This window comes from Schistocerca americana, chromosome 1, assembly GCF_021461395.2.
Source record: "Schistocerca americana isolate TAMUIC-IGC-003095 chromosome 1, iqSchAmer2.1, whole genome shotgun sequence".
NCBI lineage: Eukaryota > Metazoa > Arthropoda > Insecta > Orthoptera > Acrididae > Schistocerca > Schistocerca americana.
In genome coordinates, this window is record NC_060119.1 from 955,004,526 (window position 1) to 955,031,764 (window position 27,239).

General features: G+C 42.2%; 1 protein-coding gene across 2 annotated transcripts in view; it reads right to left on the reverse strand.

The window, feature by feature from the left end:
* Positions 1-24,728, reverse strand: part of LOC124615730 (DNA-directed RNA polymerase I subunit RPA1) — a 306,200-nt gene extending 281,472 nt beyond the window's left edge. The window contains exons 1-4 of one of the 2 annotated variants that reach the window (XM_047143812.1): positions 24,647-24,716; positions 24,554-24,605; positions 21,642-21,801; positions 3,780-3,956 (exon numbers count right to left, since the gene is read on the reverse strand). In XM_047143812.1, the coding sequence (XP_046999768.1) occupies positions 3,780-3,956; positions 21,642-21,795 (331 nt within the window). In that variant the 5' untranslated portion in view covers positions 21,796-21,801; positions 24,554-24,605; positions 24,647-24,716. Of the gene's footprint in view, positions 1-3,779; positions 3,957-21,641; positions 21,802-24,553 lie in introns of both variants that reach the window. The other variant, XM_047143804.1, reaches the window with a different exon arrangement.
* Between the last annotated feature and the right edge of the window lie 2,511 nt (positions 24,729-27,239).

The following is a 27,239-nucleotide window of genomic DNA, read 5'->3' on the forward strand; positions in this document are numbered from 1 at the left end:
CAGCTCATCAGGTTCGAAATGTACAGTCAGACCATAACAACTTCATGGCCTCCTTTGCTCTCTGATTAAGCATTACTCTATCAAACATGAGACAAAGAGTGCATGTAAGCACTAAGGATGCATCAACTTTTCTCATGACCCGATGGACTGCAGTGATGCCCTAATCAGAGACTATGTTTGGATTTCTTCCTCAGTCAGACCATTGAGCAGCCTAGTGTAAATAACACCACAGGAAGAATTCAGTGTTCGATGGGCCTCGACACGAACAGGATAGCTGGGGAGGAGCAAGGCTGAAAGCAATTGTTGCGCTCGAGGATCCCAATTAGTCTGCAAAAGCAAAGTGCCATTGCATCAACAGGAGCAGGATTTCACAGGGCCAGCAACTGCATCAACACCTTCCTGAATAAAAAACGGATTAACCATAGCAAAGGACTGATCTACTTCAGTATGTGATACGACGAGGAACCGAGGTGCAGCTGGGAGTGTCGTGGAATCTTTACCCTCATTCCGGACTGGCTCATGGCGAGAAAATGATTGCCAGCAGGGTGCACTCCTTCCAAATGCGCCCCCCACCCCCACCCACTTAGGTGACTGTTCACACCTCCTGAACTCCTGGCAGAGGGGCCAACTAGCACTTTCAGAAGTAACAGCTCAGACAATCATTCCTAGGTCTGGCCTGCAGCACGGGGTATGTGCGAACCCTGCCTGTCGACCCCATGCTGGAAATTACCCCTTATCCAGTCACATGTTACACGATGGACGCACGGGCTGGCTTTCCGGAGCACATAGGGAGGAAGAAGAATGAAAGAGGAACCTCAAATGGCGAAGCAGAGGAAGGGAAGCTGATGGAGAACAAAGAATGAAAGAAAAAACGGTGGAAAGACTGTTCGGATGGCAGGCTACTGAAGAATCAGAACGCATTTCCAAAAATATCCCCAATATGTTCCCCAAGGTAGGGGAAAAAGAACAGCAGGAGGACAGACATGCAGCATGGAAGTGGAGAGATGCTGCACGGGCTGGAGCCCAGTGATGGGCAAGCACAAAGTCACCAAAGAAAAGTGAGCCCCTGGAGGGGGGGGGGGGGGGGGGGGGGAGGGGGTGTAACACTGCCAGAGTGATAGCACAACCTCCAATCCATGCTTAAGGCCTTAGGTCCTTCCCAGAACCTCTCTCCAGGATCCATTATCCACCTCACTCCTGACAAATCGCACACCCACCTCCCACATGCTCCCTAAAATCCACAAATCTGACATCCTGGACACCCCTTGTGGCTGATTTTTGTGCCCTCACTGAAAGAATTTTTGCCCTCATTGATCAACACCTCCAACCAGTTGCCCTCAATGTAACCTCCCACATCAAACACACCAATCACTTCCTTCACCGACTCTCCACCATCCCCCCCTTTACCTCATGGATCATCATTGTTGGTGCCATCTCTTCATACACAACATCCCTTTTGCCAGTGTTCTTACCACCTCATTCCTCATACACTTTACTACTTTTATCCTAACCTGCAAATGCTTCTTTGAAGGGACAGTATATAAACAAATCCAAGACAAAGCCATGAGCACCCGCATGGTACCCTCTTAGGCCATACTCTTTATGGGCCATCTAGTGGAGACTTCCCTAGCTTCCCAAAACACCAAAACCCTAGTCTGGTTCCGATTCATGGATGATGTCTTCACGATCAGGACTCAGGGTCAAGGCAAACTATCTTCGTTCCTTCACAACCTCCAAACTTTCTCTCTCATCCACATCATGTGGCCCTTGTCAACTAGTGTGCCATCTTCGTAATTGTTAACATCCTTCTCCCTGATGGCTCCATCTGCACCTGTCTACATTAAACCCACCAATCACCAACAGCACCTGCATTAACAGCTACCATCCTTTTCACACAGAAAAATCCCTCCCATACAGCCTGGCCACCTGCGGACGGCGTATTTGTGGTTACAAGAATTCCCTTGCTCAGTATGGTGAGGGTCTCACCAATGCCTACACAGACGGACACTATCCCCCAGATCTAGTCTGCCACCAGATCTCCTGTGCCAATTCCCCTCACACCCTCAAAAGCCTCCCACCACCCCCTAGAACCACCCACAAAGGAGTGTCCCCTTTATTACCCAGAACTGGAACAATTTAACCATATCCTTCACCAGGGCTTTAATTATCTATTATCGTGTCTTGAAATGAGGGACATCCTACTTGAGATACCACCCCCCCCCCTCCATCCCTGCCAAGTGGTGTTCCAAAGTCCACCCAACCTCCACAACATCCTAGTCCATCCCTAAGCCACTCTGTATACCAACCCGTTGCCAAAAGGATCATATCCCTGTGGATGACCAAGGTGCAAAGCCTTCCCAATCGACCCACCCAGCACTTCCTATTCCAGTCCTGTCATAGATTTATCCCACCCCATCAGGGGCCGAGCCACCTGTGTGCCATGTCGTTTGCCTGTTCTGCTGCAATCATTGCACAGCTTTTTACACTGGTTTGACTACCAACAGCTGTCCACCAGGATGAACAGCCACCGCCAAACTGTGGCCAAAAACAAAGTAGACCACCACGTGGCTATACATGCAACTGAATGTAACATATTTTATTTCAATGGCTGCTTCACTACCCAAGCCATCTGAATCCTTCCCTCCATCATCAGCTCTCCTGAACTGTGCAGATGGGAGCTACCCTTACAACACATTCTCTGTTCCGTGATTATCCCAACATGAACCTACAGTAACATACCGTCCCCACACTCTCCATCCAACAGTTTCCACCCCCATCTGTCTTATCATCTCCTCCCCATTCTTGTCTCCCATCCTGTTTATTTGCCGCCCTCTGCCAATGCATCCACCTGTCTTTCCTCACTCCTCTCCTTTTTTGCTCCTTTTTTCCCAACACACTGCCCCACAACCTCCTGACACTGCACCTGTTGCTATTTTAGTCACTGCACACTCCACCAGACAGTGTTGATCTCTCTCCCCATCCAATACTACTATCCCTCCTCCTTTCCCACTCCCTCCACATTTCTGTTTGCATCCACTTGAGAGTTGCATTCCAACCCATGATGCTGGAGTTGGCAGTCATATATGCATTAGGTGTGCATGAATGGTTGGTGTGTGTGTGTGTGTGTGTGTGTGTGTGTGTGTTTTGCTGATGAAGGCTGCGGCCAAAAGCTTTACCTAAGTTTCTTTTAATTGTGCCAGTCTGCAACTTAACATGTCTTCTTTACGGTTAGTAGCAATCTGATAATTTAGTGATTCTTTTAGTATCTCCTTGTTCTTAATCATTTTTGTACCTTGAAAGACATAAAGAATAAAGCAAAAGCTCAGATAGGTATTAGGCAGACATTCAATAGTAACACATCACAATTGGAATCGTTTTGGTGGTAAATCACTGAGAAAGTTCCATTCACCTGAATGGAGAATAAGAATAAAATTGCATTTTACTGCCATAGTGAAATTTTCCATTTACCTTTGTCATAATTTTATGTCCTGTAAATTATTAGCTTTGCCTTCACATATCACTTGGCTCTTACAATTTAAGATAGAAATGGTTGATGCCTTTGGGCTAGCAAAGCAGACAGAAAAATATTTTCACTGAATTACTTTATACAGCTAATTATATGTTAGAGAAACAAAAGCAAGTAATATTGTCCTTTCTAAAATCAAAATATTTTAATATCTCACAACCAAATCTCTTCAACACCTATCCATTTTATGCAAAGAAGTTCTACAGGATAATAAGAGATGATTGCATACCAAAATGAAATTATAGTTTCTAACCTTGAATCTGAAGAGCATGGCATGAAAGACAAGACATTCTTAAAATCTGATAAATCATTTTGCTGAACAATGGATTGACTACGGGCAAAGGTAGTTCTATATAACCGAAATGTCCTGGACAGTTGAAAACATTTCTTAGGCACGTTGCACAGGGTCCGGCTTTCTCATGTACAGGACCTGTAATAACAATAGATCAGTAAATACAATATAAAAGTAAGCGAAAGAGTACAAAAATTTCATTTCACAGCCCCCCCCCCCCCCCCCCCCTCTCTCTCTCTCTCTCTCTCTCTCTCTCTCTCTCTCTCTCGTGGTGACAGGGAGGCTACAGAAGAGAGAGAGAGAGAGAGAGAATCAAATCCAGGACTCCACAATCTAGAGGCAACACCACTAACCATCCCATAAATCTTGACAAGTTAGGAGTCATCATGCACGCATGCAGCTGTGGTTGGGGTTAAGGTAAACAGCAGTAGGTACATCTGCAGCTAAAAGCTTTCTACAAGACTGCTGTGGCAGCATTGTAAGTATCAACTATTATCAACTTATGCAGGCACTCTGTAAATAATACTTCCACAATGTCACCTATGGTAACCATTTCCTCTCTTCTCACTAAGTTTTGAATGGCATTATCTTCTTACTTTGACAATGTACTTCATGAACATACCCACACAAAATGGGAGCAATACATGGTGTTAGCTGACAAGTCAGAAGGAAAATTTAGTAAAAGAGTTCACAGTGAAGTGCTTCACAGGCTGCATAAATAAGACAAGTCCAACGATTGCATCTTCTCTTCTTGAAGGCTACATAAGAGAGGAAAAAATAATTTTACACAAAACAAATCGACAAAAACTGAGTTCATCATTATCTGACACTCATTTTGATTCCTCATCTGCAACCCTTTGTAGCTTCTCAGATAATTCAGGTGAAGTATACAGAGCAACTACGTCAAGAGAAGGGATTTGATCCCAATCCATATTAGTATCAGGGTTGAAAAAAATCCTTTTTTCTAAATAAAAAGTAAATAAATAAAAAGAAACAAGGTGTTAAGTTGAGGTTTTACTCATTTTTTTGTACTGACAAACATTTCAGTTTAAATTCAAATGATTAATTTATTCAAAACATTAACTCATTTTTACAACTACTTTACTCTAAATGTGTAGAAATTGTAAAAGATCACTTTGAATTAGTCCCTTCTAAGACAATCGAAATCTTGCCTAATTTTATAATATTTAAAGAGGCCACTCATCATCTTTGACAACTGTCAGAGCGCTGTTAAGTCCTGGACCTTTTTCAAGCAGACAACACAAATATTCCACAATCATTTGAACTATGGATCAATCTTTTAGAAAGTCCGGATATGGAAACCCATAAGAAAGTAATTTTAAAAAAGGAAAGTAACAAGTGCTAGAACCAGTCCACTATCTTGCTAATATGCTAGATCCTAGGTTCAGAGGGAGAAGATTAACGGCTGAACAAGAAAAAAGTGCGGAAAACTGGCTCACAGAGGTGCATCCACAGTGGATTGCAAGTGTTACGTCTTTTTGGATTGCTGACTCTGATTATACTCCTGCCACTAGTTTTCTGATACAATCATAACATAGTTCAATCTAAACAATAGTTCAATCCAAACAAATGGTGAAACATAGTGGACATGGAGAAAAAGGCAACTTACCTACAGGATTTATTACTTTTGTGAAAAAGCCACATTTCTTGTCCTGCCAGCACTGCATTGATTTAGTGAGTCTTCTTCAACTACAGGCATTTTTGGTCAAAATTAAGATATAATTTAGCAGAGAAAATAGCAGAGAATTTAGTGAATGCCTACATATTCCTATGTGCTTTTCAAAAGGACTAAATTGTACTTCATTGTCATAATGACTCTACATCACATTTAATTTTTTTTTCCTGCAAGTTACATGTTATTTAACTGTGTTTCTTATACTGCAAGAAAAGTTAAAACACAATATTAATGATAAATTCTCATGATTGTAAATAGCTGCCTTCAATAACTACGATGGCTCTTTTCAACACATCCTTGTTGCTCCCTGTAGTGATTACAGTTGCACTGTGATTTTTATAACAGTCAGAACTCTAAGAATCTCACAGTAGTGCTTTCCTGATTAGTACTTCACAATGTATTATTTCTGAATAGTGACAGTTTGGCGTTAATTGTTGATTCCGTTAGCACTTCGGAGAGCCACTTGGTGGATGTTCTTGCTTACACGAAGTGCTAAGTTACTTGCAAAACATGTCACGCTCGCAATCAGTTCCCACACATTCGTTGTTGTAGTGTGCTTCTGTTGCTGTCTTTATTGTAAAAGTTTGTAGCAAAATTGGGGGACACATGAGTAATGATGAAATTCTGGTGCTGCTCAAAGAATCTAGATCCAAAATTGACGATGATAGTTTTGAAATCAATGACAGTATTTCTGAAACAGACGGGAATCTCCTTTATCCTTCATCTTATAAGCAGGAGCCACACAAAGATGTTGAAAAAGTTTATGACTTCTAGGGACTGTGGCCCGACTGAAATGTGTTAATCTGTGCTAAGGCTAACTATGTAATATTTTGTATGTTAAATAAATTAACATAATTAAATATAGTTGGATCTTTTTAACTTAAAAAATCATGTTTTTTTTGGATTGGGTTAAATTTCAACAACCTTGATTAATATAGAAATTCCTGTCTGGGTGGTCCTAAAGAAGATTTTAAGAAATTGATTTTATGTTCTTTCCAGAATCACTGTTAGAAACATACCGTGCTCATACAAGAATCATCCTGTTGTTATGGACACAACATTTTGTACAATAAACATTGAAGTATTACCGCGAAAATAATAAATATACCTAAACATGAACAATATATAGCACAGGTTTGATGGTGTAAGTTGTGCTGGTTTGTCACTAAACAAGGGAGTAAGTGTTCCAGACATAACAAAGACTTCACTTTTCCTGGAATGAACCAGGAGTGACAGAGGGATGAAAATGAATGCACATCCGTTCATTGTGTTTTCATATAGATGTACATCTACATGAATACTCTGCGATACACAACTAAGTGCCTTGCAGAGGGTTCACTGAACTACCTTTAAGCTACATCTCTACCGTTCCACTCTCGAACAGTGCACAGAAAAAACAAATACTTACATCTTTCCATGCAAGCTCTGATTTCTCTTATTTTATTATGACAATCATTTCTCCCTATGTATGTGGGTGTCAACAAAATATTCTCACACTCTGAGGAAAACGCTGGTGATTGAAATTTCATGAGAAGATCCTGTCGCAGTGAAAAATGCCTTTATTTTCATGACTGCCACCCCAATTCATGTATCATATGCATGGCAGTCTTTTCCCTATTTTGCGATAATACACAATGAGCTGCTCTTGTTTGAACTTTCTCGATGTTTCTGCGTCAACCCTATCTGATATAAATCCTATGCCACACAGCAATACTTCAGAAGAGGGCAGATAAGTAAGCATAAGCAGTCTCCTTAGTAGACCTGTTACATTTTCTAAGTGTTCTGCCGATAAATTGCAGTCTTCAGTTTGGTTTCCACACAACATTATCTGTTTGTGATTGTTCCAATTTAAGTTATTTGTTATTGTAAATGGAAAATTGTACTGAAATGCAGGAGGATCTGCAGTGAATTGACGCATGGTGCAGGGAATGGCAATTGACTCTCAATGTAGACAAGTGTAACGTGCTGCGAATACATAGAAAGAAAGATCCCTTATCATTTAGCTAGAATATAGCAGGTCAGCAACCGGAAGCAGTTAATTCCATAAATTATCTGGGAGTACGCATTAGGAGTGATTTAAAATGGAATGATCATATGAAGTTGATCGTTGGTAAAGCAGATGCCAGACTGAGACTCATTGGAAGAATCCTAAGGAAATGCAATCCGAAAACAAAGGACGTAGATTACAGTACGCTTGTTCGCCCACTGCTTGAATACTGCTCAGCAGTGTGGGATCCGTACCAGATATGGTTGATAGAGAGATCGAAAAGATCCAACGGAGAGCAGCGCGCTTCGTTACAGGATCATTTAGTAATCGCAAAAGCGTTATGGAGATGATAGATAAACTCCAGTGGAAGACTCTGCAGAAGAGCCGCTCAGTAGCTCGGTATGGGGTTTTGTTGAAGTTTCAAGTACATACCTTCACCGAGGAGTCAAGCAGTATATTGCTCCCGCCTACGTATATCTTGTGAAGAGACCATGAGGATAAAATCAGATAGATTAGAGCCCACACAGAGGCATAGCGACAATCCTTCTTTCCACGAACAATACGAGATTGGAATAGAAGGGAGAACCGATAGAGGTACTCAAGGTACCCTACGCCACACACCGTCAGGTGGCTTGCAGAGTATGGATGTAGATGTAGATGTAACAATTAAGTATTCAGCCAGCCACTCTGCAACACATTATAACCTCCAACCTAAATGCACTAGGATGAAGGACACAGAGGGACAAAGGACATGTGCTAAAACTTAGATCAAATGATAAAACCCACCCTCACGAATAAAACTTAGAACTAAATCAGCCAATAAGGCACTGTCAGATAACATTAGCGGCAACGAGTCTGGTAACCCAAGATTTTGTCGCTGGGCAGTCAAAGTGGAACAGTGCACCAGAATATGGGCCACCGTCAACCGGGCGCCGCACCAGCGCAAGAGGTAACCGCGGGTCACCCAAGCATGGCCAACGCGAAGCCGGCAGAGGACAATTGATTCCCTGCGAGAGGCCCGCGTGGAAGACTTCCACACATTCATAGTCTCCTTAGTGACACGCAGTTCGTTGTGTGTACTGTTATGCTATTCTGTCTCCCAAAGTCAAGAAACCCTACAGTGTAGGTCAGAATGCAAGTCAGGTTCAGGGATGCCCATCTCTATAAGCGGGTTCCGCGAATCCTGTTTGGCCAGCCTGTCGGCAAGTTCGTTGCCTGGGATGCCAACATGTCCTGGGGTCCACACAAACACCACTAAATGACAGGACCAGGCCAGGGCATAGATGGACTCCTGGATGGACGCCATCAAAGGATGGCGAGGGCAGCATTGATCGATAACTTGTAGGCTGCTTAATGAGTCAGTACACAGACGAAACGATTCCTTGGGGCATAAACGGATATACTGGAGTGCACGAGATACGGCCACCAGCTCTGCACTGAATACACTGCAGCCATCGGGCAAGGAATGCTGTTCTATATGTCCCCCACGGACATACGCGACACTGACGTGAACATCAGCCACTGAGCCGTCGGTGTAAACCACTTCGTGGCCTCGGTACTTGTCAAGCGGCAGCGGAGAGCCACGGGGTTAACTGAGTCCTTAGGGCCATGTGAAAGGTCCAGGCGAAGCTGCGACCTAGGTGTACACCATGGAGGTGTAAGTGAATGGACCTCAAGTATAGGTGGTAAAGGCAAGGACTCCAGTTCAGAAAGAAAAGATCGGACACGAACTGCAATTGGAAGCCCTCACCTGGGCCGCCAATGCGGGAGATGAACTGCCGTGGATGGGAAAAGGAGAGGGTGATTCGGATGCGCAGGAGAACTACGAACGTGTATGTAACTGGCCAGCAGTTGTGCACGCCTAACCTGCAATGGAGGCACTCTGGCTTCCACAAGGATGATGATCATCAGACTCGTCCTAAAAGCTCCTGTCACTAGGCGAATGCCACAGTGGCGCAATGGGTCGAGTAAACGCAACACTGAAGGCGCCACCGAACCATAAAGCAGACTCTCATAGTCAAGGAGGGATTGAACAAGGGCTCTGTAGAGCTGCAGCAACGTAGAGCGATCTGCACCCCAATTGGTGTTGCTCAGGCAGCAGAGGGTACTGAGGTGCTGCCAGCACTTCCGCTTAAGCTGACAAAGGTGAGGAGGCCAAGTCAATAGGGTGTCTAAAACCAGTCCTAAGAATCGATATGTCTCCACTACAGTGAGTAGATCATCATTAAGGTAAAGTTCTGGTTCTGGCTGAACAGTATGATGCCGACAGAAGTGCATAACACACGATTTTGCAGCAGGAAACTGGAAACCATGGGCTACAGCCCATGACTGTGCCTTGTGGATGGCTCCCAGGAGGCACCGCTCAGCAACACCAGTACTGGTGGAGCAGTATGAATACAGAGAAGGTGAGATGGACGGTCCTACAGCTGCTGCTAGACTATTATTGGCCACTTAAATTAGAGAGACACTCAATACAGAGGCCTGCAGGATCCCATTCTCCTGGATATGGGGGGAACTATGGGAGGCACCAACTTGGACATGGAAAGTACAAAGCGACAGGAAATTCTGGATAAAAATCATGAGTGGGCCTCGGAGACCCCACTTGTATAATGTAGCAAGGATACGATGTCACCAGGTCATGTCATACGCTTTATGTAAATCAAAACAGACGGCAACCAGGTGTTTGCATCTGGAAAAGTCTGTTCAGATGGCAGACTCTAGGGACACAAGATTATCGTGGTAGAGCGACCCAGGAGGAAGTCGCCCTGACATGGAGCCAGTAGGCCACGTGACTCCAGGACCCAACCCAACTGCAGACATACCATATGCCATATGTTCCAGCAGCTTACAAAGAACATTGGTGAGGCTGATGGGCCAATAGCTATCCACATCAAGGGGGTTTTTACCGGGTTTGAGGGCTGTAATGATGGTGCTCTCCCGCCATTGCGATGGAAAGATGCCATCACACTAGATCCAGCTAAAGATGACGAGATGTTGCTTGTAGTCAGATGAGAGATGTTTAATCATCTGACTGTGGATCCGACCTGGTCCAGGAGCTGTGTCGGGGCAATGTGTAAGGGCAATGACAAGCTCCCACTCTGTAAATGGGCCATTATAGGCTTCACTGTGGCATGTAGTAAACGAAGGGACTTTCCCTTCCAGCCGCCGTTTGAGAGTGCGGAAAGGCTGGTGACGGGGGAGGGAGGAGGAGTGGGGGGGTAATTCTCCGATGCAGAGGCTCGAGCATAGTGCTCAGCAATCGCATTTGCGTCGGTAAATAACACACCATTTATGTTAACACCGGGAACACCTGTTGGGGTCTGGTACCTGAAAACACGTTTGATCTTTATCCAAACGTGGGAAGGTGATGTAGGGCACCCAATGGTCGAGACATATCTCTCTCAACACTCCTGCTTCCGTCGTTTGATAAGTCGGCGAACGCAAGTATGGAGCCGTTTAAAGGCTATGAGATGCTCCAGGGAAGGGTGGGGCTTATGCTGCTGTAGAGCTCACTGACACTCCTTAATTGCTTCAGCCACTTCCGGCAACCACCAAGGGACTGTCTTTCGCTGGGGCACCCTAAAGAGTGAGGGATCGTGTTTTCTGCCACAGAAACGATTTTTGTAGTCACCTGCTCAACCATCACATTGATGTTCCCATGCGTGAGAGATTCAACAGTGACAGCAGAGGTGAAAGTTCCCCAGTCTGCCTTGTTTAAAGCCCATCTGGGCAGTCATCCGTGGGCTTGACACCAGGGCAGTGACAGGAAGATGGGTAAGTGGTCACTACCACACAGATCATCATGTGCTCTCCAGCGGATAGATGGGAGAAGTCCTGGGTTGCAAGTTGATAAATCAATGGTTGAGTAACTACCTCGAGCCACAATTAAATGTGTGGCGGCCCCAGTATTTAAGAGGCAGAGGTCGAACTGAGCCAGTAAAGTTTCGACATCTCTGCCTCGACCAGTAAGCGTGGTGCCACCCCACAAGGTGTTATGGGCGTTTCAATCTCCCAAAAGTAGTAAAGGTTCAGGGAGTTTGATCAGTCAGTGCAGTTAATACATTCAGGGATACTACACTATCTGGAGAAATATGTACATTGCAGACAGTTATTTCCTGTATCGTCCTTATTCTGACAGCCACAGCTTCAAGAGAGGTTTGAAGCGGCACAGGTTCACTACAGACTGAGTTTAGGACATACATACAATCTCCACCAGACACTCAATTACAGTCGCTATGGTTCCTGTAGTATCCCTGATAGCTGCGGAGGGTAGGGGTCCGCATTGCTGGGAACCAGGTTTCCTGGAGGGCAATGCAGAAAGCAGGTGTAAAGCTTAACCCTTTAACTGCTCTGGACGTATTAACACACAAACTTTTGTACCTGCCCCTGTGTGCTCCGAACATGTTTACACGTGCCACCACTCCTACTACCCGGTACTCTGAATCTGTCTACGCGTAGACAAGTTCAGAGTACTAGGTAGAAGGACTGGTGGCACACGTAATTGCATTCAGAGCACACAGGGACAGGTACAAAGGAGCGCGTGTTAACACATCCAGAGCAGTTAAAGTGGTAACAGCTGCCGCAGCTCAGCCAGGCGGTGGAAAAAAACGCTGCAATTCCACTGGAGGATGACGTCATTGTGAAACTGGGAAGGCATGGAACATTCAATGAGGCAGTTTACGCCTCAGGGTCACCTGCTGCCACCGACTTTTTGCCTGCGCCGCCTATATCCATTCTGTCTGAGGGTCCAGTGAGATCTGGGTCCTCAGCGGATGCCAGATTCTCTACCTCATCCACAGAGCTTGGAGGTAGCGGTGGTATGGGTGCCACCGCAATTCCCTTAGTCTTGGGGACCTTCTTTTTGGATTTCTCTCACTATTCCTTGGGTTTCCCTGGCTTGAAGGATTTCACTGATTCAGTCTCCAGGACTGAGGATGAGCATGAAGCCCTGCGACCAGCTGCTTTTGGGCTCTTCTACCACTGGCGGGTGTCAAATTTCCTAGTAGCAGAAACCTGGGAAGGGAGTGACCCAAGGGTACGCTTCTCCAGCTTAGAAGTGGGGACAGACGTCCCCGATGGTTGGGGGTGTGTTGCTCCTGAAGTAAGTGGTGCAGGAGCAACAGGGAGGGAAGTGGCCCCCACCATCAAGGGGGCAGGTGTAGTCTTCTGGCTCTGAGAGGACCCCGGAGGACACGCCAAATGAAATGTACACCTCGCCGTTCTTTTTGGCGTGCAGCTCATCGTCAGACTGCAAAAGAAGGTCCCTGTGAAATATGATACCCTGGACCATAATTAAGCTCCTACGGAGCGTGATGGTTACAGAAACATCCCTCAGCTTGTCACAAGGGAGTAATGCCTGTGACTGGACAGAGGGTGCTGTTTTGATCAAGACTGACCCAGATCTCATTTTGGACGAGCCCTCCACCTCCCAAACTTGTCCTCTAAATGCTCAACAAAAGTCTGAGGCTTCATCGTCATGAAAGATTCCCCATCAGCTCTCGAATATACAAGTTACTGAGGTGAATAAGAGCCGCGACCATCTTTAGGCTGACGTTCCTCCCATGGTGTGGCCAGGGAGGGGAACAATTTGGGGTCGTACTTCTGAGCAATGAAATGAGTCGGTGAATGCTTAGAGACTGCTGGTGTCTGACCACCAGCAAGAGATGATGTACTACACTTCATCGTGTGTCATCCACCCTGATGTGGGGGACTGACGACCTTAGCTGTTTAGTCCCCCTTAAACATCCCAACAACCACCACCACCACCCTGATGCCACCCACTCTGACTAGGGGCCCTCCCCATGGGTGCCACCCAGCCGCAGCAAAGGCCACCTGGCAGGATGGCTATTGGCGGGAGTCCTGATGCCCTAGGGCGATGGGCATCTACCCCTTGGCATACTTGGGGATTTAATGGTGCAGACATCAGCAGAGCGATCCCTGCGTGGTCAGGGGGCTACAACCAACATGGTACATGGCGGCTCCACCTCAATGGACTGGCTACTGTACTGAATATCAGGTGCAACCAAGCAAACAAGTCCATTATCATTGTCAGCAGAGCAAACGATACTGCACAGTTGATGGTAAAATATGCACCCAGGAGGGTGACCTTGCCCAACAGTTGGAGAATGAGTAGAAGTGCAGATTCATGTCAACAAAGGATGTGATCGGTCTCAGCACATGATGTACCTGATGCACCATGTAAGGCTCCCTTTCTCAATTGGCTCGCTCTTCGGGAAAATTTTGAAAAATGGAGGTCAAACCCTACAGAGGACCATCACATAAAGGCCAAAATGTGTGAGACTCCTTTTAGCTGCCTCTTACGACAGGCAGGAATACCTAGGGTCTATTCTAACCCCCGGACCCACAGGGGGAAAATTTAAATTTGGCCGAAAAAGCTTAGATGATGATCCAAGCAATGGTCGGCCAAGATGTGTCACTACTCCAGAAATCATTGGAAAAGTGCACAAAATGGTCATGGAGGATCGCCGATTGAAAGTGCATGAAATGGCTCACGCTTGTCAGATGTCATCTGAAAGGGTATATCACATTTTAACTAAAGAATTAGTAATAAAAAAATTATCTGCAAGATGGGTGCTGCGACTTTTGATGCTGCATCAAAAACGCACGAGAATGGACATATCTGAACAATGTTTGGCCCATTTTAGGAGAAACGAACAAGATTTTTTGTACCGGTTTGTGACCACAAATGAAATTTGGGTGCACTATTATAACCCGGAAACAAAACAACAGTCAGAGCAGTGGAAACATAATATTCCTCTGCCACCAAAGAAAGCAAAGACAATTCCTTTGGCGGGAAAGGTCATGGCGTCAGTGTTCTGGGATGAGAAGGGGATTCTGTTCGTAGATTATTTCCTCATTGGGCAAACAATTACTGGAGAATACTACGCTAACCTCCTGGACAAATTGCAACAAAAGATACACGAAAAAAGGCTAGGTTTAGCAAGAAAGCAAGTCATCTTCCAACAGGACAATGCGCGTATGCACACATGCCGTCACAAGTTAGTGATATGGGTCTGTAATTCAGCAGATTACTCCTATTTCCTTTCTTGGGTACTGGGGTGACTAGCGCAACCTTCCGGTCTTTGGGTACGGATCTCTCTCTGAGCAATTGGTTGTCTATGATTGCTAAGAATGGAGCTATTGTATCAGCATACTCTGAAAGGAATCCGACTGGAGCAGAAGACTTGCCTTTATTAAGTGTTTTAAGCTGCTTCGCTATGGCAAGGATATCTACATCTAAGTTACCCATGTTGGCAGTAGTTCTTGATTTAAATTATGGCATATTTACTTTATTCTTCTTTTGTGAAGGAATTTCGGAAGTTTTTGTTTATTAACTGTGCTTTAGCAGAGGTGTCATCAATAACATCACCACCGTTATTGCGCACTGAAGGTATTGACTGCGTCTTGCCAGTGCTGTACTTTACACATGACTAGAATCTCGTTGCGTTTTCAACCAGATTTCGAGACAGTTTCATTGTGGAAACTATTAGAACCATCTTACACTGAAGTTCCCCCTAAATTTTGAGCTTCTGTAAAACTTTGCCAATATTGGAAACTTTGCGTTTATATAAATCTGGGATGCTTTTTTTATTGCTTTTGTTGATTTCATCATGAAAAACCACCATCCAGGACATGGAGAAACTTGATATAACCCGTAGAGGCAGCTTGATGAATAATGGTGTGTCATGTAGATCAAGGCGTGGAAAGTAACGGCATTGTTGCTGGTTCTAAGCGACAGTTGCTGTAAACACATACATATGCTTTGCCTTGAAGAAAGCTTAAATCCTGCAAATTATGTCTCACTTGCTTACACAAAATTTGTCACTTGTCTCAATCAGCATGACAATCAATGGAATAAAAATTCACTGAATAACTTCCTACAATCATGTTTAATGCTTGCCCTGGCTATGACATTCACAGCAGGTTGCACAGAACACTAATGAAAACTCATTGACTGTCTGAGAAAACAAGACATACGTGCACGGAACACGCCTAAACTCGATGGTCATCATTCCAGACTCCAACTATAACAACGACAAGCAAAGATAGGAAACTGCCTTAACCCCTAACTATTGTTACACTGCTGTAAACTGCTTGTCAAGCTACTAACAGGAATCTTCAGTCAGTAAACATTGATTACAAGTGATGTGGACAAAGACTAGATTGATTTGATCCCTCTGTCTCATTTTAATATGTGATTCTGATTATTCAATGAGTAGAAGGAGTTGTCACCTAGAAATTCTTTTAATTTATTTTCAAATGTTGGTTGACTATCTGTCAGGCTTTTGATGCTGTTTGATAGGTGACCAAAGACATTTGTGGCAGCATAATTTATCCCTTTCTGTGCCAAAGTCAGATTTAACTCTGCATAGTGAAGATCATCCTTTCTCCTGGTGTTATAGCTATGCACACTGCTATTACTTTTGAACTGGGTTGGATTATTAACAACAAATTTCATAAGTGAATATATATACTGTGAGGATCCCTAGATCCTTAAATAGATGTCTGCAGGATGACTGTGGGTGGACTCCAGCAATTATTCTGATTACACGTTTTTGAGCAATGAATACTTTTCTACTCAACGATGAATTACCCCAGAATATGATGCCATACGAAAGCAGTGAATGAAAGTAGGCATAGTAAGCTAATTTACTGAGATTCTTATCACCAAAATTTGCAATAACCCTAATAGCATACGTAGCTGAACTCAGACGTTTCAGCAGACCATCAATGTGTTGCTTCCAGTTTAACCTCTCATCAATGGACACACCTAAAAATTTTGAAAATTCTACCTTAGCTACAGACTTCGGTTCAAAGTCTATATTTATTACTGGAGTTGTGCCATTTACTGTATGGAACTGTATATACTGTGTTTTATCAAAATTTAAAGAGAGTCCGTTTGCTGAGAAACACTTAATAATTTTGTGAAAAACATCATTTACAATTAAATCACTTAGTTCTTGGTTTTTGGATGTTATTACTATACTTGTATCATCATATGGTGTAGAATTGGTATGTTGATTTTATTTCACATGTAATGAGAGTTCTACAGATCCCAAAATAAACAGTAAGATGGAGATAAAAAGTGTCTGATCTGCTTATAGGACTTTCTGATCTACATATAGTAATAACACACAGTCCTTCCCCTGATGATAATATCCACATGAGTTATGATAGGACAGTTATTGAGTGTTAACAAGCAACTAAAAGAACTAGGGAGGCATAGGTGCTGAATAGATATCAGCACTATGAACGATAGTAGAATAGACATTTGTCATGATATATTTATTGTATTTTATTAACTCTTGTTCCCATTCCTATTAAGAATCTGTTGCATGGAGTGGCTTTGGCTTTAAAGTAGTGATAAGCTTTGCTGAGACTGTTGCAGCTTCTGAGATGCAATAGTGTCCCAGTGGATTCTAATATCAATGGAAATGTGGGCCTTTAAACTTTAGGACTGATGATGTCAACAGTGACGTTTGTGTAATGGACACTTGATCACAAATGTCTCAGAAAGTGTGGATAGGAATACCCACAGAACAAAATATTTTCAACTTTGCTTATTATGAATTTGGAAACTTTACAGAAGCTCTCCTGCGAGGAGAGCTTCTGTAAATTTTGGTAGGTAGGAGACAAGATACTGGCAGAAGTAAAGCTGTGAGTACCGGGCGTGAGTCGTGCTTCAGTAGCTCAGATGGTAGAGCACTTGCCCGCGAAAGGCAAAGGTCCTGAGTTCGAGTCTTGGTCGGGCACACAGTTTTAATCTGCCAGGAAGTTTCATATCAGCACACACTCCGCTGCAGAGCGAAAATCTCATTCTGGAAACATCCCCCAGGCTGTGGCTAAGCCATGTCTCCGCTATATCCTTTCTTTCAGGAGTGCTAGTTCTGCAAGTTTCGCAGGAGAGCTTCTGTAAAGTTTGGAAGGTAGGAGACGAGATACTGGCAGAAGTGAAGCTGTGAGGACCGGACATGAGTCGTGCTTCGGTAGCTCAGATGGTAGAGCACTTGCCCGCGAAAGGCAAAGGTCCCGCGTTCGAGTCTCGGTCGGGCACACAGTTTTAATCTGCCAGGAAGTTTCATATCAGCGCACACTCCGCTGCAGAGTGAAAATCTCATTCTGGTCCAACTTGGGTTGTTTGCAATAATAATCACTAGGTATTTAGTTGAATCAAAAACCTTCAAATTTTTGTTTATAGTGTAAAAGAAATTTAATGGTTGGCTTTTATATTTTGGTAGTATCTCACTTTTTTATTGTTTAAGGTTGTTGTCAATTTTTTTTTCATTTTGCAATTCATTTTTATCCTCCAATGGCTTTACTACTGTAGATGGTAAATAACATAATCATCTGCAAACAATCTAAGAGGTTTACTCAGAGTGTCCTCTAAACCCTAAAGTAGGGGGCCTGTAACATTTCCTTGGGGAATGCTAGATACCACATCCATTTCATTCAATGACTTCCCATCTATTACTATGAACTGTAATCTTTGCGGCAATATTATGTCCTTCAGAAAATCTCAAAGATGTTTTGGTGTGTTGAGATCACTGTTGTACAGAGGTGAAGTATATGTAAACAATATTACTTCAAACAATTACAAAAGGCTTTTTTTTCATAAATACACAGAAATACTCATATCTTACAGACAGCAATACATTTAAAAGTAGAAGAACAGTCTAACCTAACTTTGGAAGTATTCGTTCTTTCTTCGGGGAAGAGAGGGATTGAGTACACAAGGTTGGAAAGAAGGGGGAAGTTACCTAGACCCCAGATTGAGACAGATCCACCTATTGTGACGTTAAGGGGACACAAAGTTGAAGGGGACACGAGACATGTATTACTTGGCAAAGCAAACCATATATCCGGCAGTAGCAGGGGCTAGGTACATACACTCTCTAGTTAAATAAGTGTGTGTTGCTATTAGGCAGTGAAATCTTCTGTTAACACAATGAACTTCATTGGTGATGATAAGGAGAAAGCAGTGAAAGTGCAAGAGGAGAAGGTGACAGGACACAAAAAGCAAACATTAAGCTGAGCAATTTGATTGGTGTGCAAATTATGGCTGGCAGGACGCAATCCTGAGATCAATGGAGTTGAAGTATTTAGCCCAAGAAAACAAGAAGCAAAGCACAAACAATATGAATGCCTTGACGATGCTGACAAATGTGTTATTCAGCATCAATTTCTGTGAAATTATGGAGAACATACTGAATCGAGATGTGGTTTAAAGTGCAAAGTAGCTTACCCTAAAACTGTTCTCCCTAGTAGCCTTCACGGAAGTAATGTCAATGAGATGGATTTATGTATGACCTATTAAAATTAATGCAGCCAGGGAAATAGCAAGATAGTGTCACGCATAAATTTTCAATCTAATATGCTGCAGTTTACAGGTTCAGCCCTACTAGGAAATGAAGTTTTCTTTTTCTTTATTCTTACTTCACTTTCCTTTTTCATGACAGCCGATAACCACCTTCATTCCTTTGGTTCTAAAAAAGATGACATAGCGATAAAATACAAATGAATTTATATTCAATATACAGTTGCAAACTTCTTTATTATGATAGACTTTTGAATTTTTAGAGCAATTGTCATCAGAGAAACACCAGCAAGATAGATTGTTGCCCACAAACATTTAACTCTCAACACTTTTCAGGTGGAAATTAAATCAAGAAAGATTTGTAGCTCTGGTTTCACATTAATAATTTTATTTCCATAAACCGTTGTATTAAATGAAACAATCTTCACTCATATTTCTGATCATATACATCAATACACTTCAACGTCAACAAAACTACGACATTTTATCGGTCAGCATGAAACTAATGACTTACAGCGCATCAATCTGACGCTCTAGTACCGCACCACTGTTGGTGTGGTTGCTGTTGTAATGGATGGCAGATAAAATGGCCCCATCCTATTATCAAAGATGAAGCTCCTACATGACAGCCCACCAGTGTAAAGAGCTTTACTGTGAGATAGCTGGTACCTTAAGATACATAACTATTTAATCTGTTCTCCAACACCCATCGCATACTGCATACTCCACTTGTGAGAAAAATTGTTCTCCCTATGAAGTTTTTTAAACTGTGCCTCAATAAATGAGCTATCACACATGAATGAGGTGATATCCACAATTCTCTATGCATGGTATTGACATACAGACTTACAGCATTGGCCGCTCTACATTTCTATGGTTACAAGAGTGTATGCTGTTACTGCCTGCCATTCCTATACCTCAAGTGTAAACACAATGGTGCTACCGTCCTGACCAGGTAGGCAACCAGTTCGCTTTGCTGGGTAATAAATAAATTTTGTCACAGCTTGGATGTGAATAAGAAAAAAATTTTCAATAATCGACTTGGCCTGTTCACCAAGTTATGGCTCTGAGGAAGCTACTTACAGTTATGTATTCCAACAGTCACATAATTTGCCACTGAATCCTCACATACGTGTAGATACTCTCCACACTCTGTAATCGGCTGATTTTAAGACTATTGCGAAGATTCAAAAAGCTATTAAGAAATACAGTTGTGAAATAATATTCAGCATGCCTACTGGGCAGATTCTTTCAAACCAGCCCCCTCGAAAGGCATTCCACTGTTCTGTTATATGACAGCAAAAGGCAAACACTCCAACATCACCAACTCCAATGCTGCAAATAGTGTGTGCAAAATCAATGTTCCCTGAAGGTTCAAAGGTAAAATGTAGCAGAGATTCACACTCAATTAATGTGAACAGCTTCACTGTGTGAAGAACACTATAGTATTAAAATGCTGCTTTAAGTGCAGCAATGAGTGGCATGATGAAAGTAAGGAGAGGAAGAGCACTGCGAGTTAAGTTTCATGTTCCATGGATCATTTGTATGCTACATCACAGTGATGTGGTACCAGCAACTGGTGATCTTGTTCACTGAGTAAAAGAGTAGCTGGCATTCATATCGAATTAATACTTAACATAGAAGAGAATGGATAACAGCTGTATTACACAAAGAAATGGGAGAGATAAAGACTTTTACACATTAAGGGAACCACATTCCAACATTTCCCTGAAGTGATTTGTAGAACTCTTGGAAATTTAAGATAATGTTCTAAAGGAAAACTGAATGTTGTATCTGTAAAATTTGAGTACTGTATCATCTCATTCAGAGATAACCCTTTAGTTAAAGGTCAATGCTGATTAAGTTTCTCAGTTAGCAGATGATTTCCAAGAAGAATCACCGTCCACATTATTATTGCACCACAAATAGCCTTAAGCCTTATGTACAACAAAATATTTACACGATGAGTTCCAAAGATGCTGGTCCAAAAACTTTACAAAGGACCATCCACACTAACTTTGAAGTGTAAGTAGGTAATGCTTCACACAAATTACTAGGGGATGTTATGATGGTGGAACAAATGGTTCAAATGGCTCTAAGCACTATGGGACTTAACATCTGAGGTCATCAGTCCCGATGGTGGAACAGCTGATTTGTAAAGTAAATGGCAGAACAATATTTCTTTTTTTTTTTTATTTTGTTGCAGGAGAAATAAAAAGTAATTAATGTAACAGCAAGCGTAAACTATGTGCCAGAGTGTTTTCTAATGGAATTTTTTGAGATAAGTTTACCACCAAATTTCATTTTCTGCTTTTATCTCATCTTGAAATTTCTGTTATTGGACATGTGGCATCACTGGTACTAATGACAGACATAGAATTTTGTTTGTCCGATCTTGACCTGCTCCTTTTGCCCACCACAGTCATTTTATTGTGGATAATATAGACGTTATGCAGTTTTTATTTTTTTATTAATTATTTTGCCTGAAATACAAATCTTGGCTATTACAGGTCATGACATGAAATACATAAACAGCACTGACAAGAGGATGACATCCTCTTAAATGTAGGTAGTGAGTAAGTGAGTTTATTAACAATTAACTGAAACAGCAGCAGCATTCCATTACATTCAATGAAAATTTGCTCTAGAAATTAGACCTTGACACAAAGGAAAGACAACCTGTTTAATGCAAAACAAAGTTATAAACAGTGTCAACAAAAATTTATTACTTCAAAACACAAGAATGAACAGAAATAACTACCAAATTATAAAAAAAAATCAAAAATTCTATTCTTAACAACATACCCAAAGCTGGATCATAAAGGCTGCCTTGCAGTGGATGTCCCAACAAATTAAATGAATTTGGGTTAGTAATTTGAAGAACACTCAATTTTCTTACATCCTCCGATGAGTATAAGGAGAAAATAACACTACTTGCATCAATATATCCACCACTCATTTTGACCTGGGAACAAATATCAGATATTAAAATACACCTAAGAACAAAAATGTTGTCTTGCATGTTCACTAAGAGGAATGTAATGACACACAATCACACTTCAATTTCTGCCACAAATATGCAGGGTGGTCGGAAATTCCCATTACAAACTTCTAGGACATGTAGAGGGTAGTGAGTACAGAACATTTTGAATAGGAACCCATGTCCGGAATCATGCCGTTTCCGTTCTACCAGCTTCAATTCAGATGTGTACCTCGTCAACACCTGCTTAGGGCAAGAGAAACATCTCAGAGTTCTCTGTCCTGGTACGCAACAGGGTAGACACGATGACATGTACTACGTCAAACAATCCCAGATGTCACTTATTGTCCACTTTGCTGTGAGACCGAGTCAATACCTGTGCATCACTGATAGATGAAACCTGGTGCAGTACATGCTTGCAGAATACAGACACATGCTCCTTGTGTATGGTGAAGCTGGAGGTAACAGAAGAGCTGCTAGTCGGATGTATCACAAATGCTTTCCACAAAGTCACACTCCATTGCATTAACTGTTTGCCCAAGTTACACAATGGCTACGAAAAACGGGTACCTTCACTGCGAGGAGGCAGGACTTTGGTGCCCCACGGCGACGCCGCACTCCCGAATTTGAAGAAGGTGTACTGCGTCGCATTGAAGATAGCCCGTCAATGAGTTCACGAACAATTGTGCGTGCAATGGCTGTTAGTCACAGTACTGTCTTGGACGCCCTGCATAAGCAACAATTACATCCGTACCAGTAACAAAGAGTACACGCTATGGGTCCAGCAGACTTTCCACAATGCGTCATGTTCTACACACGGTTCTTGCACCATTGCAACGACGCACCCGTTTCCACATCAAGTTCTCCTCAAGGACGAATGTAGGTTCACAATGGATTGTGTTCCGAACGCTCGAAATAGCCATTTCTGGGCAGATGAAAACCCTCATGTCACGCATATTCAGGGATTTCAAAACAGGTTTGGAACTAACGTGTGGGCAGCTATTCTGGGCAGACATGTGATTGGACCATACCTCCTTCCACCCAGGCTCACGGGTCCTGCATACTTAGTCTTTCTACGACACAAATTGGAAGATGCACCATTGAATGTCCGTCAGGAAATGTGGTTTCAGCATGATGGAGCACCATCTCACTCTTCACTGGCTGTCCAGAGACATCTCAACAGACGGTATGGTGAAAGATGGATAGGTCGTGGTGGTCCAACGGCGTGGCTGCATGATCGCCGAATGTAGCCCCTGTGGACTACTACTTGTGGGGTCGTATGAAGAGCTTAATTTATGAGACACTGTAAAGACAGAGGAAAATCTGCTGGCACGAGTTCTGGCCGCTGCAAGAGACACTGAAGAGACACCTGGTGGGATGGAGAGAGTATACCAGAACATGCTTCGGAGGTACAATGTGTGTAACAACGTTGGTGGGCGCCACATCAAGCCACTGCTGTAATGCATCGGTATGTTGCAGTTGGTGCCGTAATGCTGGGTTATTGTTGACTTATGTAAACCATAAGTTGTAAGTTGTAATGCAAATGCGTAAGTATCGACGGAACAAGTCAGTATTCTTTTCAAATGGATTGCAACAATTGTACTGGGTCACGCCTAAGTACACTCCTAATAATCATCTGCATTGAAACTGTCATAGAATGGAAACAATATGTTTCCAGACATGGGTTCCTATTCAAAAGTTATGTAGGCCTACTCACTACCCTCTACATGTCCTAGAAGTTTGTACCAGGCATTTCCGACCACCCTGTATAATCACGCATGTTTACCTAATGTCTGTATGGGCTTTTGTCACTGTGTTAGCCTACCCCCCCCCCCTTTTTCCAGTCTGCTACCTCAGTGTGATAAGTGAAGACATTAAAACTTTTCAGATCAGTTAAGTATCATTTACTTATTTGACCAGTTTTAAAGATTTTCCTCGAGTACACAACAAATAATTATAAACATTCAGTAAAACAAATGGAAAAATTGACTATCAATGTCTAGGTTTTCCAGTCATCCAGTTGCTTTAGAGATGGTTTGATGCAGTTCTTGAAGGGATTTAGATGAAGTACGCAAGCAGTGGTCCAGAATTGTGAGGCACCACCTGAGCCACATTCCAGCAGTCACAACTTAGTAAGGTCATATGGCATGAATGACTGAAAATAGCAGGTTCAGCTGCCTAACTGGAGAAAGCAAGCATGCATGCACTCTTAAAGTGTGTGTAAAAGGGGATGCCTCATTTCTTGAAACACTGCTGAGGGGTTTGGAATTCAGTCCAGGACATTGGGAATAAAACTGGCGATCATGAACTTTGTGCCATCACACATGCTGCCCTCTATGACATAAAAACAATGGAAAAATTGTTAACAGTATGTTGCATACGTGTGTGATAACCTGTGCAAGTAATATCCATGTCCTGTGGTGCACACTTTGATGATCTGGCATGATAGTATCACCTTGGCATTGCTGAGGACAGGTCTGAAGGTGACATACTTTTGACATCTCTGCCGATCTTTTAAGAAACACTAATTACATAGCGTCGTGGTCTAAGAGTGTCATTCTGCCATCAGACAGTATTAAGTTCACATACAACATTTACACGAAAATGCCATATGACGAGAGGTGTCCCACAACAACGCAGAAATCAGATTACAGAATTACGTCTAAATACATAACACGTATTTTAATCCATAAACATTATGCTCCGTATATTAACTTATATCTCTATAAATACCTACACGTAAATCTAATTAATCAAAGCACGATTCTCTACTTCAATAACTTTACACCTTGCACTTCAAATGAATCACATCTCAGTTCAGATAAAGCACTTCGCTTAAACATGTACACTGGCAACTCCACAACAAATCTCACACCTCAACACATGGCATCTGTTTTCGAAAGTGCGCTCAACCAAAGATTGATGAAAACAACTCAAAGATCTTCGATAGTGAACTCGTAGATATCAGCAGTGTCTCGCACTAGAAAAATGCCTGGCTCCATCCACAGGCGACTGCACCGTAGAGACTAAATATCTATGGAGTGAGAACTCGGATGCGCAGAACGAAAATTGAGGACCTTTTTCGCAAAACTCGCTTTATGCATTTTTTGAAAATAGCATGGTTTCTCAATACATACTGTTCAGCTTCCTCTACAAGCCTTGACAGCCGGCTTCACCAAAACTTGCTTTATTCCACACTTACAGAACAGAGAATACGGACCGTTTTTGTAAAACCTTTTATGCGTATGTAGAGGTCTTTTCAAAACTCGATTTATGCTACTTAGTTCGCCAAAAACGCTAGAAGTATTATTGGGTTTTCTAAGAATTTGTTTACTGTGCAATAGCTTTTGGAACAACTATTTCTCCGTTATGGCTCTCCTGGAATAATTGTTTTGCTTGGTGGTAGACGGCAGACCGTAATACTGTGCGCACCAACTAAGCTGACAGTCAGGCTGTGGGTGATAGCAGATGACATTGAATCTGATAATGTAATATATATACTATGCCTGTCAGAGCATCATAATGTGTCTGATATGGAAAAGGTAAACATCAGTGGTTATAAACTAGCTGTACATATGAGTAGAGAGAATAAGGTGGGGGGAGGAGTTGCCATATATGTCAAAAGTTATCACTGTGTAGAAAGCTTAGATACAAAAAAGTTTTGTCTAGAGCAACATATAGAAGCATGTGCCTGTCAACTTAAACTGAAGGATGGCTCTTTTGTAATTGTAACAGTATATAGGTCCCCTTCAGGAAACTTTCATTTATTCCTGAAAAACTTGGATGCCTTGTTGTGCTATCTGTCAGATAGGGGAAAGCAAATTATTATTTGTGGGGACTTCAATGTTGATTCACTGAAAGAGTGTAATAGGAAGAATGACCTGGAAGTCTTGCTCGGTTCTTTCAATTTGTCATCTGTCATTAATTTTCCTACTCGGGTAGTAAAGGACAGCAGCACATTGATAGATAACACTTCTATAGACCAAGATAGGTTTAAAAACATAAATTCTTGTCCTCTTGAGAATGGGCTTTCTGATCATGACGCTCAGCTAGTTACAGTATATGACATAGCTCCATTCAATAATTCAAAACTACCCTCCAAATTTGTGCATTCAATTAATGACTCAACAATCAGAAATTTCAGAGAAAATCTTCAGCAGTTAGACTGGGATGAGGTGCGCAAGGAACCCGATGCTAATTTAAAATATAACTTATTTCACGATACACTTGTAATGTAATTTGAAAACTGTTTCCCCAAGAAAGTAATTAAATCTAATTATAAGAAACCATGCAAAAAACCTTGGCTTACTAAAGGAATAAAAATATCTTGTAACCACAAAAGGGAACTGTATCTAACAACAACAAGAAGTAATGACCCAGAAACAGCCAAATATTATAAAAACTACTGTGCTACATTAAGAAAGGTTATTAAAAGGTCCAGAAGCATGTGCATCATGTCTGAGATTAATACTTCTGATAACAAAATCAAAACAATTTGGAATATTACTACAAGGGAGACAGGGTAAAGAGGAGTACAGGATGATGGCATCACCATCAAAGCGAATGGAAACTTGATAAACAACAAGCCGGAAGTCGAAAACATTTTGAATAATCATTTTTTAAATGTTGCAGAGAATATAGGATCTAAATGTTCATTAGAAGAAGCAAGGCAGTTAATGGAAGAGGCCTTACCTACACCATTTGATACAACTGAAATTCCACCCACCACTCCTTCTGAAATTAGGAAGATAATAAACTGTCTCAAAAATAAAAGCTCACGTGGAATTGATGGCATTTCCAGCAGGATAATAAGAGCTTGTTCCCAAGAAATAAGTGGGATTCTTAGCCACATATGTAATAGCTCTCTGAAGCAGGGTATTTTCCCAGATAGACTGAAGTGTACCATTGTTAAACCACTGCATAATAAAGGGGATACATCTGATGTCAACAAATACCGTCCAATCTCTCTTCTGACTGTCAGTTTGGTTTCCAGAAGGGTTCTCCAAGGGAAAATGCTATATATACTTTCACTAATGAAATATTAAATGCTCTGAGTAACCAGAAGTCACCCGTTGGGATTTTTTGTGATCTATCAAAGGCTTTTGATTGTGTAAATCATGGAATACTTCTAGATAAGCTCAAGTACTGTGGTATGAATGGAACAGTGCTCAAATGGTTCAAATCATACCTAACTGGAAGCGTGCAGAAAGTTGAAATAAACAGTTCACATAATATACAAAAAACTGGTGATTTCTCAAACAGGGGAACAATCAAGAATGGGGTGCCACAAGGTTCGGTCTTGGATCCTCTGCTGTTCTTAATATATATTAATGACTTGCCATTCTATATTCACGAAGATGCAAAGCTGGTACTTTTTGCCGATGATACAAGTATAGCTATCACACCCAACAGACTAGAATTAA